Source organism: Crocuta crocuta, unplaced genomic scaffold, assembly GCF_008692635.1.
Source record: "Crocuta crocuta isolate KB4526 unplaced genomic scaffold, BGI_CrCroc_1.0 scaffold7, whole genome shotgun sequence".
NCBI lineage: Eukaryota > Metazoa > Chordata > Mammalia > Carnivora > Hyaenidae > Crocuta > Crocuta crocuta.
This window is the reverse complement of record NW_027531904.1, coordinates 9,291,671-9,308,928: the sequence shown is the minus strand read 5'-3', so window position 1 is coordinate 9,308,928 and position 17,258 is coordinate 9,291,671. Positions and strand designations below refer to the sequence as shown.

Here is a 17,258-nt window from a genome sequence, read left to right as displayed (position 1 = left end):
GAGAAGGCTGGATAAGCACAGACACAGAGCCAAAACTCCCAGCGCTCTCTATGTATTACTACATGACCTTTATGAGCTTCCTTTCTCCCAACCGTAAAATGTGCCCACCTCCCCCGGCAGCGAGGAGATCAGATAATCAGCCCAGGGTAAGCGCTGACAGATACTAATTCTGGATGTCGTTATTATAATCAATACTAATACTAGCATCCATGCAAATGAACTAAATAACTGATCTAAAACATAAAAGAGCATGAAGTACCAACATCAGCATAAGGAAAAGTAAAAAGAACCCGAAAGGGAGACAGACAACTGATAACATGATCAAATCTGCAGCCTGATGACTAACCAGGTGTAAGCAGTTTCATGGGTGTTGATGTCAAACTGTTTAAGAACCAGAAAATTCTTGTGCCCTTTAAACTGTTCCATAAAATAAAAAGCAGTGAAAACTATCCCTCATTTGTTATCTGTCTCATGCAGCTGGTACGACACTCTTTTCTAAACTCCCGTAAATTTAAAATAAATACATGTGTATGTATAAATAAAGGTGAGCCAAACTTACAAACCTAAACATTTTACATAAAAATAATTGACAAATTAAATTCACTGCTTTATTAACGTGTTGAAATACATTCAACAAAATAGCTTATTCCAGGAATGCAAGACTCATTTGATATTAAGAAATGGGTTACTACTGTGATTCATGATGTAAGTAGCTCAAAAAAGAAAAAAAATCTATCACCGGAAAGGTATGGAAAAGACAATTTGATAAATACAACATTTATGTACATCAAAAAACTTTTTTAATGTCTATTTTTGACAGAAAGGGGGGGGTGCTTGCATGCACGGGGAAGGGGCAGACAGCGAGTGAGACAGGATCTGGAGCAGGCTCTGTGCTGTTAGCAGGGAGCCTGGCAAAGGGCTTGAACTTACCAACCGTGAGATCATGACCTGAGCTGAAGGAAGCCACCTACCTGACAGCCCCGCAGGTGCCCCCACATGGTAAAAATTAACCTCGGGACTGCAGTCACTGCATCACTGTGAGGGCTCTACAGACGAAGCCCCTGGTAACTCAGTGTAACGTGTGTAAGAACACCCGTGGGGGCGCCTGGGTGGCTTAGTCGGTTGGGCGTCCGACTTTCACTTAGGTCATGATCTCGCGGTTCGTGGGTTCGAGCCCCGCGTCGGGCTCTGTGCTGACTGCCAGCTCAGAGCCTGGAGCCTGTTTCAGTCTGTGACTCCCTCTCTCTCTGACCCTCCCCTGCTCACGCTGTCTCTCTCTCTCCTAGAAATAAACATAAAAAAAAAAGAACACCCGTGGCGTCAGGAAGGAGACTCCACCACGCCCCCACCATTTAGTCCTGTGCCGGGACTTACAGCAAACGCACTGAAACAAAAAGCTCTAAATATGCACAGGTTATAAAACAGACAGCATGATTATTTTTGTATCAAAAATATACTATTCAACTGTACACTTTAAAATGGTTAAGATGGTAAATTTTACATTACGTTTTTTGCCACAATTTTAAGAAACAAGATGTTCATAAGTGGATACAAAGAGCCTGGTGGTTACCCCTCTGCCAGGAGAGAACTCTTACTCGTTATCTGCATTTTTCAAATGGACCTCGTACATCATGACCTACACTATACTGAAAGTTACCTCTATAGAGAACTCAAAACATAACCCTTAGAATTCATATATGAGCTACAACATCAACATAAAAAGACAACTTATATAATAAAGAAATAAATAAAACAAAAACACAGAAGTGGTGAAGAGAAGAAAGATAATAAGCCAGATGGAAAGAATCAAACATTTTCTGTACCTAGTCCGGATGACTTTACACGTGAACTATTTCCAAACCTTCAAAGAAAAGTGAATTCTCACGTTCTAGAGACATTTCCCTAGAACAGCAACATCCAAGGCGGCAGTCACGAGGGGTGTGTGGTTCCCGGCGCATCTGATGGCGTGAACCTTTAATGCTATTTGATCCCAACCGGTTTAAATCTAAAGAAGCACATAAGGCTGGTGACTGCCATCACACAGGGCAGCTCTAGGGGGGAGGAGATGAAGTTTCCTATTTTGGAAATACCAAGAAAATAAGGGCCAAACTTTTTTTTTTGTCCAAGAAAAATCTGGACAAAATGCTAGTAAACCAAACGGGACCATGTGCGACAAGAATGTGCAATGATCAGGGGCTGTTTTTTTTTCCCCTTAGACTGCAAGCATGACAATGAATAACCAGGAAACAATTAAATATGATCCATGACACCAATTACAGATATAGAAAAGCTCTACAACTTTGTCTTCAGCTGCTGAGAACACATCCATAAAATTTAGTATCTATTCTCAGTTAAAAAAAAAAAAGCATACTTAGTGGCATTATAATAAAAGATATGAGTCACCCAGTCTCAGCAAACCTGAAACTAAAATGGGCACTTTCATTAAATTTAGGAAAGAAAAAAAAAAAAAAAAAGAAGGAAAGAACCAGACAGAATATCAGAATACAGGAGCAGTGATTATTACCGATCATATTTTTATAGGCAGATATAAAAATAAGAAACAAGACACATTACAAGGAAACAATAAAATCACTATCATCTGTAGAAGGAAAATTATGAAAACCAGCTGAAACTTTTAATACTAAGAAGTGACTAGGAAGGCTCTGGTTACTTGCTGATTAAAATAGATTTTTTCCAAGTGAAAAAATGTTGATAATAAGGTATATTTAAAAGGAATAGATGTGAATTACAAAAACCACCACAAAGACTTAAGAGTCACAGACAGCTGAGATTACCTTTGAAATAACACAATCAAATCTGCATGTTAGTGCCCTTCCAAGGATTCTGACTCCTCAATCACTCCACTTGACTAAGGACAGACAGACTCAGGGGCAGATGGACAGACACACACTCTTCAGCTTTTACTTTTCACTGACTTCCTATCACCCAGCAACCAACCATAAAAAACTAAAGCCAGTTCAGAAAAAAAATGCTTTTCCTCCTGTTGTAACAAGAGGAATATCATGTTTCCTCTTAGAAGATGGCCTTGAAATTTTAAAGATTTAGCCATATGGAAGAGATCTGAAAGTGTAGAAGAAAAGGCTAAAAATTTGGAATCTTAATTCAATTTCCCTTCACATTTTAATAGGAGCCTGTAGCAAACATTTATTTTTAGAGACTTTCTTGGTAGGGGACCAAACAAAAGGCCATTGTGTGTGTAACACGGGGAGGTCTCTCTGGTCCCATCTATCTGAGTTTCTCAGACATCAGGTTGGAATTAAATGATTTTAAACGTTAAATCAACTATTTCCAGACCACAAAATCTATCCCACACTTATCAGTCAATGGAAGTTCTTCAAGTGAGTTATAGCTGAGTTCAAATGTGAAATCTGAATTTCTCAAGTGCCAGTAAAGGAACTTTCCTTTGGACTTGGACTATGTACCTTGAATTGTTCAAAAACGCCGTATAAGTTTTCATTTCCTTCTCCAACAAAAATTTTCATCTGCATTTGATAAATCCTACTCAGTATCATTTCTCATGAAAAGCATATGGATATAAATCATATCATTCTCTATTATTTTCTTATTAAGTAGGAATTACAACCTTTCCTCTAAGTTAACAAGAGCAAAATAGATGGAATTTATAGGCCTGCCCTGATCACTATAAACACTGCTACGTCTTAATTTGTGTCATGCACCCTGCCGTGGGCCTGCTAAAACATAAGAGACGACAAGGAATGATCTACGGTTAGTGGTGTGGTCATTTTAAAACACGTTCACAAATTCTTTGACAGGTCTTCCAGGCAGTGTCCTCTAAGGGCCAGTTTTGGTGACTTGCTTCCAGTACGGAGTGAGGTCAAAGCCAGTGGAGGCCAGGTCACGAGAGCTGACACGGCTTCTACGGAGCTCAGCCCCATGCCGTGAGGACACCAGGAGCCCTAGGGGAGGCCACCGTTCAGGCCTCAGCCCCACGTCCCAGCCAAGGTCCCAGCCAGCCGACACCAGCCCCCGCACCAGGGAGGGACGCTAGCGCCCAGGCCCCCACGGGCACCAGCTCCCCCACCAGGGAGGGACGCTAGCGCCCAGGCCCCCATGGGCACCAGGCCATCCCCCCCGTGAGCTTTCTCCTGGGCCGCATGCTTCTCTCCCCTTAAAGTGCCACAGCCCTGGGCCTGCTCCCCTGTTCCACTGTGAACCCCCTCCTGGCTCTGGAAAGTTCCTTATTAAGCACCTGGCTTACGAACCTGCCGCTCCTGCGACCTTTGCCCCAGCAAGTGGAAACTGCCTGAAAGGCCACACTGACTCCAAGGCTGGTGACCGGGTTCCAGGGGCTCAAAGGGGCCATTTACGTGGTTATCAACCCAACCCCGTAACCACATCAACAATTTACTGTCTCTCCCACTGAGCACCAGGAAGGGAGCTATCCTAATTACTTGAAGAAAGGCTTTTCTCTAAGAAACACAGGCCTGAAAAGTTACAGCTGGAACCTGAGAGACAATCTAGTTTAGACTTTTTTTCAATCATTGGAAAATTGATATAAACCATTCTAGATTTTCACGACAGAAGTACTAAAGATTTTTACCTCACTCCTTCCTCACTGAAATACTAACCGACCATAAAAATTGGCCATTTTAAACTTTAATGTTCATATTTTACAAACAAAATGTAATTCTGTGTATATTTTATCGCTACACCAATGAAAGGTATGCCATACAATGCTATTTAGTATTCTGTCCTTGATGTTTACAAGGTAGGATAAATGTAACAACGTGTGATAAATATTATAAAAGGTCTGGGGACCCACAAATAGTGGCTAGTCTATTTTTACACACGAAATGTTAGCAGTCTCTGCTCTGCTCTCAATCATTTGGGGAAACTGAAGTCCAGAAAGTTACACAATGGGCCTGTGGCCACACAACGAAGCCTACTAACCGGCAAAAGAATGACCAGGATTTTGGTAACTCGGGTTTTCTAGTCCTGCACGGGGCTCAGGGAGAATTGGATTAATAAAGGGAAAATGATTATTTTAGTTTCAATTCAAAAGACAAATCAAAGTGGCTGCTGGATTCCAACCCCTTCAATGTCACAGTCACAGTCCCTCTGGTGGACGCCCCTCCTCCTTCACGTAAAGAAGCTGAAGCCGAATCCTGATGGGGGGCGGGGGGCACAGGCAGGGCCAGCTAAGCGTGGGAGGAGGCAGCTCGCCGTGTGGACCCGAGAGTCAGAAGCCACTCACAAGCCAAACCCCGGCCTTAACCACGGAGGCCATCAGAGTAAGATACCCAGTCTTCGCCTCTAATGCAGCTAGGGGCCGCCATGTGACAAAAGTCACGAAAAGTGAGAGCGTGGACACAGAAGTCACCAAGTGGCCATGTCCTCCCAAACGAAAACGGTGCAGGGGGAAGGCCTCCAGCCTGCGTGCCCTCCTCTCGCCAGGAATGTGGCTGGGATTCCCGGAGACGCGGGACGGACCACCGCGGTGCCCCGGGGGCACACTCCAGGGCCGCAGACAGGCCGACAGAAGGAAGGCGGCTCCCGCGGGCACAGGAGAGCTGTCACCGCAGCCCTGGACTGCCTGTGCCTGCGCGTGGGCCTCCCCCTCGCTGCACTGTGACCCACAGTGGGGTCCATCAGTGTTAGGTCCCGACTGCTAAATATGGTGAACAAATGTTTCCTCACCTTCACCGTCACCTCGCAATGATTCTGAAATATCATGAAAAGAGAAGGAGGCACGTCTTTTCTCCAAGAGGAAGAAAGTTCTAGCTCATGGTAGGTCTCCTGCAGCAGATGGCAGGGTGAGGGCTGCCTGGAGGAGGCAGACGAGAGATGGAGTCCCTCCCTATCAGCCGCAGAACCTCAGTCCTGGACAACAGATGGAAATCCAGAAACAGCACCACTGCAGGTCAAGCTCCCAGCCTCTGCCGGGGAAAGAGTGCAAACGCGGGGCCTTCACTGGAGGAGACACGGCAACTACCATTCACTCTAGAGACACCTTCTCTCCCTGGAGCGTTTCATTAAAGATCTTCTGCCTTAGCATTCGCTGAAGGAACAGAACAGACTGAATCTGAAAAAGACAGCAATCCTAAGAAAGGCTTATAAACAAAACCAGAGTATTATCCATTCTTCTTCCCACATCCCTCCCGACAGGGCACTTTGCTGGCTACGGCAGCTCACAAACTTGTATTGACCGTCAAGGCGCGATGACATTTTCCAAAGGGATGGAAGAGCATGGGGAACACCGATGAGGAGCCAGGAATCCGTCTAACCTCATGCCCCTCCACAAAAAGGGAATGAAAACAAAGCAAAGAATGGGTCTCTGTGAGGGAGGGGCAAATACTTAGGCAAATTTCTTGGACCCAAGTTCACAAAATCCAGGTAAATCATTAGTTGCTCCAGACCAGCAGTCTGGACCATTTCTCTACGACGTAACGAGAATCCCCAGCCAAGCAATCACCCGATATGCAGCTTCATGGCTGACAAGCCCCCTGTGGGCTCGGGGAGCAGCGGTACAGGGTGCGCAGCGGTACAGGGTGCGCAGCGTGTCACCGCATAAGCGGGCCCGTGATGCTCTGACAGAAGCCCCTCGGTCCGAGACCTCAGGGCTGACTGAGGACCTCAAAACGTGAACTCTGCACACAGGAGCAGACACCAAGTATGGATTAAACATTGCAGGGCTGACAAACAGTATTTGTGGATATCAAGTGATAACCGCTATTAGGGTTTTTTTAAGTTAATTTATTTTTGAGAGCGAGAGAGACAGAGAGCGAGAGAGGGAGAGGGAGAGCGGGCGCACATGTGTGCATGGGAAGGGGCAGAGATGGGGAAAGAAGGAATCCCAAGCAGGCTCTGTGCTGTCAGTGCGACACCCGACGTGAGGCTCGATCTCACAAACCAGGAGATCTTGAGCTGAGATCAAGAGTCAGACGCTTACCTGACTGAGCCACCCAGGCGCCCCGATACCTACTATTATAAAGCAACATTTAATGGGAGAGAAAACACTGGAACAAAGGAAATGAGTTACAGAGAACTTTACATCAGAACAGTTTCCAATAACTGAGAACCAGGAGGGTCTTACTCATCCAGGCTGACTCCAAGTGAGCAGGAACTCCCCTTCTTGCTCCCAGCCCATCGGGGGCCCCGCGTCAGACGGCACCCGCCAACCACCAGGCAGGGCAGTGACAAGCACAACCACCAGGACTCACAGCAAGTCAGCGTCCACATGCTGACGGCTCGAAAGCACGAGGTCAGTCTCGGGATGCCAGAAAAAATAACCGAACTGCAAAAGGGATCCGAGCCACCCCCTGCGGAGATCTCACCGCGCGGATGGCGGGCAGGGCGCCCGCGCAGCCCGGAGCGCCACCTTACCCAGCACGTTCCCCGGGGGCACCTCCTCCAGCTCTTCCAGCTCCCTCCCCATCAGGAGGTACAGGCTTTCCAGACGGCAGCACGCCAGGTGGGGCACCGGGGGCAGCCCGTCCGGCGGGGCGGAGAAGCCCGACGGCACCTGGCCGGAGACAACGGTTGAAGAGGGGTTAGGAGGCGATAAACAAACGATAAAGTTACATTTATTCACAGGTGAGACGCTGCGGTCGCTTCACGTAAACCTGAAGCACGGAAATCTGAAGTGACAGAAAACACGCCTCACTTTATGAATAAAAATCTAAATTTCTCGAATATTTGAAACTGTCAAGAATGCAACCCAGTCATAAGTCACGTAAACTCTGCGGTGACCTGGTGACGCCATAGTAGTCAGTAAACACAAATCCCCGCAGCCCCTGCAGCACTTCCGGGAGCCGCGCCATGTACCAGTCCTGGGCCGCCGTGCCAGCACTTCCACACTTTTCACTAGTGTCAGCTCTTAGAATTGTGGTAACCTTGGGGAGCCTGGGGCTCGGTCGGTTAAGGGTCCCACCTCGGCTCAGGTCATGATCTCACGGTTCATGATCTTACGGAACCAGCAGGTGCTGGTTCATGAGTTTGAGCCCCAGGTCAGGCTCTGAGCTGTCAGCACAGAAGGAGCTGCTTCAGAGTCTGTGTCTCCCTCTCTCTCTGCCCCTCCCTGACTCATGCTCTGTCTCTCTCTCTGTCTCTCAAAAATAATATAAACTTTAAACAATTTTAAAAAATTGTTTTAATCTTACTATAATGCTCTTCAAGCACTCAGCAAGAGCAGGTGCTGGTGCTGAGTTACACACCAGCAGGTGCTGGTGCCCAGTTACACACCAGCAGGTGCTGGTGCTAAGTTAACACACGAGCAGGTGCTGGCGCTGAATTACACGCGAGCAATTGTTGGCACCGAGTTACACAGGAGCAGGTGCTGGCGCTGAGTTATACACGAGTAGGTGCTGGTGCTGAGTTGCACATAAAAATGACTAACTGGAAGAGCAGTCAGTGATAAACACCATGAAAATGGCCAGACATGGCTGCTACAGGCTCTGCGGTTAACCTGGAAGGCTGTGAGACACTGGGGGGCACGGACGAGGAGAAGAGCTCAAACACAGCAAAAACACGCTGCCGGGGTAACAGATGGGCTCACCTTGCAGCATATTTGGTCTTAGGTTTCGTCAAGAATTACTCAGTATTCAAGACAGTATCTTTCAGCACCCTCCATATAAATGCAAGCACCCTGAAAGTCTTCCAATCACCCAACTTATCTTGGTGTCCCCGGGCCCAAGGCACCACACTACTGCTGTCTCAGAAGAGAAAAAACGCTGCCTTACAGCATACACAGAGATAACTGACCTCACACACGGAGGGAGTGACACAAAAGCGCTACAGGCAAGTAAATTGAGACACGTAAATTCACAGACACTCAGAGGAGGGAGAAGCTCTTGCATTACGGTGAACTTGGAAACCCTGTGAAAATGTGGGGCTTTTGGGCACCTGCTACACTTAAATGTGCACGTTCTGATTCAGTGACAGCCCTGCAGCACAGCTCCAAAGACAGACTGGGAAGAAATAAAAAAACAGAATTAAATAGGAAGAGAGAAAATTATCTACAGACAATATGATCACCCGCTCAGAACAAGCTACAGATAAATGGTAATTAGTAAGACACGGAAGCAAGGTGCCTAGACTCAAGATCCTTACACAAAAGTTAGCTGTCCTACGTCAGCAAGAGAAAAAATACAGTTTTTAAACAGTAACTTTTAGAACAGCAACAAAATATAAGATAGCTAGGAATGAGTCTAACAAAAGTGATTAAATGTCTTTAAGGAGAAAATGATAAAACTTTACTGAAAAACATTTAAAATAACCTAAATAAACAGGTAGACTATTATGCCTAATAGAGTCATAGACAGATCTATACTACAGAATGTTGATTTGTGCCAAGTTCACGTACTGATTTAAAGCATCAGTCTCTCAAAGGAGCTTTTCACGGAACCTGACAAGCTGACCATACACTTTACAGGGAAGAGAAGAGTGAGCAATGAGCAAGGCACTCACAGAGCCACAGTAGAGGGCATGGCCTTTGAGATATCAAAACATTTAGAAGTGAAGTCAGCACTCAGCACAGACAGTGACAGACGAACAGACGAAATGAAGTGAGTCCAGAAGCAGACCAATGCACAGAGGAAATGTGACTTAGGACAGAGATGACAGAGCAGTGGGCAGAGATGGACCATTCACTGAACTCTACTCGGAAACCTGGTGTTTGTATGGGGACAAAAGCAACATCAGATCCCTTCCTCACACCATATATAAATACTGAATTAGATACTTAAACACGAAAGGCAAAACATTAAACCTTAGAAGGAAACACAGGCAAAAATGTGGTCTTCGGTGTGGTCATAATTTTAATTTCCTTAAACAAGATACAAAAAGAAAAACTCATAACGGAAAAGACTGATGAATTCAACCACATTAAAATTAAGAACTTCTTTACATTAAAAGGTACTAATAGAAAGTGTGACAAGTCCCAAACTGGAGACGAAATCTGCAAAACTTAGAACTGGCAAGAAATTAGCATTCAGCTTCTACAAAGAACATCTAAAAACCAGTATTAAAAAATATATAGCACAAGTGAAAAATAGGCACATGACCCAAAGATATCCCCACAGGAAAAGGCATGAATGACCAATAAACATATTAAAAGGGTAATAAAGAAACGTAAATTAAAACCTCTTGAACAGGCCAGGTCATATGCATCTGCCTGGCAAAAATTAAGACCCTGACGACAGCACATTTTGGCGAGGACGAGGAGCCGGAGTGTTGACTTGCCTGCTGGGTGCGTAGTCAGAGCTACCCTGAAGGACAACCTGGAACTCACCAGGTCGCTGGAGATGCACATACTCATTACCCAGAGGGCCCCTCTCAGGGTGTATTACCTAGAATGTCTTGCAAATGCACATAAGGAATATGTACAAAAATATTGAAGGCAGCACTGTTTAGATGAGCAAAATGTGAACGTATGAAAGCAGCCCAAACGCACAGCAACTGGGAAAGGGAAACATAAAATGGTTGTCTACATAATGAAATACTGTGCAGCAGCGACCACGGAATGAAGTACAGGAATAGGCGTCCACACAAATTCACTACAATGTTAGGTAAAAAAACGTGAGCTGAAGAATACCTAGAGACAGATTCCATTTACACAAAGTTCAAAAACAAGGGACTTTTCTCAGTGCATATGCAGGTCGTAAAACTACGAGACAAAAGCAGGAGAGCAGCAGACAGACTACGCTGGTGTCCCTGTGACTCTGGCCTCCTGGTGTTCATGCCTTCGCGTAACCCCCTCCCCTGGGTTTGAGGGGCCCGTGGCCCGCTCCTCGCCAACAGCACTTGGCAAAGGCAGTGGGAGGTTTCTCTCACGAACACAGAACATCACACAAGACTGTCTTGGTAGTAAGCTCAGCCCAGGCTCCCCACGCCAGCCTGAAGGAGCACCTCGGAGCTGGGAGAGGCCAAACGACAGGAAACTGCCGGCAGCTTCTGGGCGCTGAGGGCAGCCAGTGGCCAGGAGGCCTCGGCCCTTCAGGTACCAAGATGTGACTCAGCCAACAACCCGAGTCAACTTGGGGGCAGATGCTTTCCCAGCTAAGCCTCCGAGAACCCAGTGTGACCCGCACTTTGCCGTGGACTCAGGATCCATGGGACGTCCGGATGACTGGGTGTGTCCTCTTTACCTTGCTACGTCTGTGAGTCTGTAACCGGCAGACTACCTTGTGGAGAGAAGCACAACTCCAGCTAAGGTTTATCTCCAGGCTGTGCAGTATCTTTCATACTGTTTGAAAAGTAGGTGGGAACTGGATTTTCTGGGGCTCCAGCTACTGGGGTACGGAGTCACCCATGCCGTCAACTCATTCCGTCACCGCGTCTTGAGTGGTGACACAGGGGGAGTGAATCTCAGCCTCCAGCCCCAAGAGAGCAGGTAGCACTCCACAGAGGAGATAAATTGGAGTGCTCGTGGAATTTGTAACACCCAATAAATCAGTGCTGTGTTAAGTAACAATTTCTTACTCCTCTTGACAGTGTAGAAAACAAAGAAGGAAAAAAATGGGCCACTACTTGACTTTCATAAATAACCAACCATGAACTACGTCTAACCCAGGAGGTCAAGGCAACCACGAATGGGTCTGTGAACAGCCATCACAGCGCCTTCGGCCCCCTGTCCCCACGTTGGCTGCTGGGCTCCCTCTCGCCAAAGCACGACGTGTCACAGCCTGCCAAGGGCCGCTCAGCTGCCACTCAGCAGTCATTGCCAAGGATTAAACAGCTAAACTGATGGAATAAAGCCTTCAAGGCACGGGAAGTCGACGGCAGGACACCCCTCCCCCAATGGCCGAAAGCAGCAGCTTCCCCTGCAGGGAGGCGGCCCTGTGCTCCTCTGCTCGAGGTGCAGTGACTCTTACACACTCTCGCCGCTTCCTGCGGATCCTGACTCACTCCCTGCACCTCTGGCCTCTTCACCATCCTGTGACCTTAGTGATTTAACTACTACGTATAGACTCTGCTTATGTCCAAATATGATCGGAGGTTGCTCGAGTCCGGGGGTTTATTTGCCCTTTGGCTCAGGTGTACGTAATTGGACGCCGGCTGGTCACCTGCTTACAGACCTTCCTGGTCAACTTCTGGGCTCCACCTGCCACGCACCTGCGGCCGCCACCTGCTCACTGCCCCTCCCCTGGGCCTGCACCACCCGGCTTCCGGATCTCCATACTTCCTGAAGACCTACCCTTGCTGCAGTTCCAGCACGACAGCCCTCTGTCCGGCCCGGGCGAACCTTACAATTAAGGAAGGCCTGAACACTGAGTTCATGCACCGCTTTAGTTTTCCAAATGATACTGGGACAGATTTACCAACTGTCACCACAGCAACGTAAGAGGAGATACATGGATTCATCTGATTGTGCCTTTCAAGAGATCAAATAAATCTACCAAGGAGGAAATCTCAACCACTATGGAAACATTTAAGAACCTTGAAACAATATACTAATGTTTGGGGGCGCCTGGGTGGCTTGGTCAGTTAAGTGTCTGACTCTTTGATTTCAGCTCATGATTTCACGGTTCATGAGTTCAAGCCCCACATTGGGCTCCTCACTGTCCTTCTCTCTGCCGCTCTGGCTCACNACTAATGTTTGGGGGCGCCTGGGTGGCTTGGTCAGTTAAGTGTCTGACTCTTTGATTTCAGCTCATGATCTCACGGTTCATGAGTTCAAGCCCCACATTGGGCTCCTCACACTCCCTCTCTCTGCCGCTCTGGCTCACACACTCTCTCTTTCTCAAAATGAGTAACTTAAAAAAAAAAAAAGAAAGAAATCTACAGTAGTTTTATTCCCAATTCTTACCCGCCGCAAAAACTCAACAGGACTGTATTTGGGCCCCAAGACAAACATTTTCTTTCCTCTTCGAGCCACACCACTGAACACTCGAGCAAAAGCAATAAAAGACTCGTGGTTGTCTCCTTCTTCGGGCAGAGGTTTGAGGGTCTGACTCTCCACCTGATGCTCATCACCTGCCAGAAACAAAGGACAGTGAGTGCCAAGGGTGCTCCCTCCAATCCAGGAACTGCCTAGAAACAACACGGATAGTGAGTAGGAGGGAGTTGGCCCAGTTCCAGGAAAGAAACACCAAGAATGACAGAATACTGATTAAGCTATAGTTAAAGCCAAGCTCAAGGGCTGGGGGATGAGCGTCTTGAGTTAAGTTAAAAAACACCCATTTCGCACCAAGCCTATTTAGGGACAGGTGTACCTTTTGTCTCTTCTCCCTGTGGACTTGTTTCCAGGGCACCCCCGTCTTCCGGGGGCCCCACAGGTGCCTGGCCCTGCGTCGCCGCCGCGAGCTTCTCCGCGTGCCTCTGTCTTGCGCGCTCACGTCTCTGCGCAATTTCTTCTTGCGTGAGGGGTCTACGGGAGGTCACAGACAAGTTAACACCTGCAACATCAAGCCCCTCTCCATTCGTCCGAGCGGGGAAAGGGCAACGATCAGTGCAGCTGGACAGACGGTGAGGGTCCCAGGCCCCTTCTAGGCAGAGTCTCTGGGAGTTCTCCCCCCAGGGAGAGCAATGCCTCCTCCAGGATGCTGTGTGGGCTACTCTGAGCTTCCGAACAGACATGCAAGAGTCCACGGCCCCACACACAGCCACCCACAACAGGACAGAGACTTTCTCTAGTGCCCACATTCCTTCTGGATGAGGCTAACGGCAGGGATAGGCAGGAAACGAGAGGCAGATACCAAGGCTCAGAACACCCCTGCTGAGAAGCAAACATAGACCTTACAAAGAAACTGAGGTTTGGGGCACCTATGTGGCTCAGTCCATTGAACCTCCAACTGGCTCAGGTCATGACCTTGTGGCTCATGAGTTCGAGCCCCACATCAGGCTCTCTGCTGTTGGTGCAGAGCCTGGAACCTGCTTAAGATTCTGTGTCTCCCTCTCTCACTGCCCCTCCCCAATTCATGCACTCTCTTTCTCTCAAAAATAAACAAATATAAAAAAAACTGAGGTTTTCCCCACAAGTACATAAGAATATATGTTCACAAAGAACCTGGGTCCAAAAGGAAGGGTTAAAGGTCAGGCTGATCTCTACAGATTCAGCTGGACTAAAAGATCAAATTGTGATTATGAGCCACTGTGCTAGACCCAAGTACCACCACAGAAAGGCAGTGTGTGGCTGTGTGGCTGTTGGGGGAGGGGAGGGGGATAAGCTGTTTCCCTAAAGACTCCTCCTCATGTCTGTCAGGCCACAGAGAGAATCTTTATGAAAGGGGAGTGCTAAGTGGAGTAAGAATGGGCTGTTTAGGAGTCTCAGCTTGGAAGGTAGAAAGCAAGCAGGTGCACAATACCCCTTCCGAAAGTGCACCGTTCACGTGCGTTCTACACGGGCACTTACTCTCCGAGCTGCGAGGCCAGGGCCTAAAACCTCCTCCTGTATCGGACCTCACGGGCAACCCTGAAAGGGGTCCACTCACGCCACTCACTGTCCAGGGCTGTGTGGAAAGACTCCCACCTGCTAGACACGGTCTCGCACCAGGACTGGGCACTCGTTCTAGCTCCCCCGGCGCCTGCCCCTCAGAATGGACGCATTGGGTTCTGGGAGCTGCCCCCCCCGTGCAGAGACCCGTGTCCCTGTGGGGCTGTGTCTGGGACACAAAAACATGAGCGACTGAGAGCAGCGTGGGCAGCTGTCACAGGGCAGCCAGAACCCCTGGTGCTGGAGGCGTTCGCTCCCCCTCAAGAGACCAGCTCCCCATTCCTGGGAGCTCCGTGTTAGAAGCCCTTTCGAGTACAGAATGGAATCTGCTTCCTTGCAATTTCCAGCCACGGTTGCGTCCTGTGCTCTGGAGCAACGTCCACTAAATCCCTTCCCCCTTCCTCCCAGCAGCCGGCCCACGCCCCCGTCCCAGCCCACAACGTCCAGCTGTTCCTCTGGTCAGCTCCACGATGACTTACTGTGTTTCTAGACTCTTGCTAAAACCTCCTACAAGAATACCTGAGTTGAAGCAGAAATGCAGGATATAACCTTATCATTAGAACAGGGAGGGAAAAACTATGAGACACCTGTCTGCACGTGAAGAGAAACGGTCTGTTTCACTGGGCTTATCTCTAGGATCTCCACATCGTCTTACTCCCTGCACACGTACGACAGCGCGTATTGATCACAACAGTTAAATGAAACCCACACTATCATCTCCAGTTTACAGATGATAAAGCAGAAGCTTGGGAGATTTCAGTAACCTGACGCAGAGCCCCACAGAAAACAGACGGAGGAGCCCAAGTTCAAATCCAGATTGGACTCCAACCCCCATGCTCAAGTTATTGTCAGGATGTCTCCCGTTCAGATGGAATTAAAGATGATAAAATCGTCACCACATTAAATAAACGATTTTAGCTCCAGTTTGAAAGACACATTCATTCACATAAATTACATCCTCATTCCGCCTAAATTCACAACATGGTCTGGAATACATTAGCAGTGATATTTATCAAGTTCGCACCAAACGTGTGGATGCTTGCTGCCATCTGCATGTACCCGCCCGTCCAGGGACACGGGATCCGTGTCCGGCCCTGCCGTGGCCGGGACTGGCGGTGCAGGGAAGGAGCAGACAGACAGAAGTCAGCACGGACTGCACTCAGCGCCCTGTGCATACCCAGCATGTGCTGTGAACAAAGACGAATTTACCTGCAAGGAAACCGAGTTCTACCAGCCCAGGAACCACTGTGGATGAGGAGTAATTTGGGCTACGGCTGAACTAACTGGCTGACACTTGCTGAAGGGACCGCAGTTACGAAGAGCGAGATGGAGGAAAACGAAGGTGAGTATGTTAACCGGAAGGCTGGGGAGGTGAACTGAGGGCAGGGGGGAGCAGCACAAACCCATCCATCCTCCGGATTCCAAGCAGAATGCTCCTACTCTGGCCTCTGTGACACCGGTCAAGGTGGGGGGCGGGGGGGTGTTGGCGGACAGGACGGAAGCCACTGCAGCTGAGGGGACGCCAAGCGACAGGCAGAGAAGAGCAGCTTCTGTGTGAGGACAGCATCTTGTCACAGAGGGAGCTGGCTCTCAGGAAGAGAGCCAAAGCAGCAGACTCGGAGATTCAGGGGGAGAGGAGCTGCCTGAAAACCTCCCAGTAAGTGTTCCTGAGCAGGCACGTGAGCCCCTTGCGTATTAGTAAGGACTTGTGGCAGACCACCGCTGAGAAGAGCAAAAACAAAGGCCCAGAATCTAAAAGGGCCTGCAGGCTGGATGGCTGCCGGCCTAGATGTAGGGGTGAAGGCTGAAAAGCCACACTAGGTGGAACTTTCCAGAACACTCGGTGAGAAGCCGAGGAGCAGCAGCTGCCCTAAGCGTGCCCAGCAACCCGCTCCTTCCCGCTCACCACACTGGCCTGGGCCGCTCACCGGCTGCACAAATAGTGAAAGAAGCCACTAACTGTGTTTTGGGGCCCAAACCAACGCCACCAGGGAAGAACTGAAAAAACGCAGACAAGAAACTGGCCCTGAAGCACAACCCTGGTAAGAATCAAATGAAGGACAGAAGTTTAAGTGGGCTTCTCGGGCTTGCAGGTGCTCTCTGCTACAAAGAAAAGGGACTTATGGGACGAGGGAGCAGCGAGTGAGGAAGGGGAGCTGGTGGGCCTGCTCTCCCAGGGGCGTCTCTCTCGGGAGGAGGAGCAGGGTGCAGACAGAAGGAGACGTGCAAACGCGCACCGGCTCCGAGGAAGCTCAGGAGGCCGACGTGCTGTGCGAGAAAGCCAGCTCGCAGAAGAGCAGCCGTGGGGCCGGGCGGACAGGAGGCGCGGTGGCGCGTGGCCCGGCCACAGAGGGACTGGGATGCAGGCAAGGGCTCAGAAGGCAGAGCCCGGAGCGGCTAAGCACCCTCGAGCGCGTGGGGCAGTGCCGGGGCCCTGGGGACGGACCCGCGCTAGACAGACGCCAAAGTGCAATGGAAGGAAGACGGCTCGAGAGAAGATTCTGGAAGTTCTCACTGACAAAGGTTATAAAGACAGCCGGAGGGTAACACTCCATGGTGAAGGGATCAAGAACCAGGCCGGGAGGCAGGAGGCGTTACCACAGTTGAGATCAGAAGGACCACGCTGTCCCCGCTCGCTGAGGAGGCCTCACGTGCGTGGGCGGGGGACTGGCTGACGCGCTGCGGGCTCTCAGAGCCAGTGTCTGCTCGTGACAACGGAACCACAGCCCTGGCCTCTCACCCAGGCCGGACCGGCAAGCACGGACGTGTCACGCGCGTGATACACAAAGTCATGCCAATTTACCGTAGACCACGTGAAAAGGACCGCCTACTCCCTGGATTAAGG

At 49.0% G+C, this 17,258-nt stretch overlaps 1 protein-coding gene across 1 annotated transcript in view; it reads right to left on the bottom strand.

Moving 5' to 3' along the window:
- Window positions 1-17,258, bottom strand: part of EFL1 (elongation factor like GTPase 1) — a 101,000-nt gene that overhangs the window by 54,603 nt on the left and 29,139 nt on the right. Inside the window, exons 13-15 of the mRNA XM_077774396.1 lie at window positions 13,194-13,348; window positions 12,788-12,954; window positions 7,366-7,504 (exon numbers count right to left, since the gene is read on the bottom strand). Coding sequence (XP_077630522.1) covers window positions 7,366-7,504; window positions 12,788-12,954; window positions 13,194-13,348 — 461 coding nt within the window. The remainder of the gene's footprint in view (window positions 1-7,365; window positions 7,505-12,787; window positions 12,955-13,193; window positions 13,349-17,258) is intronic.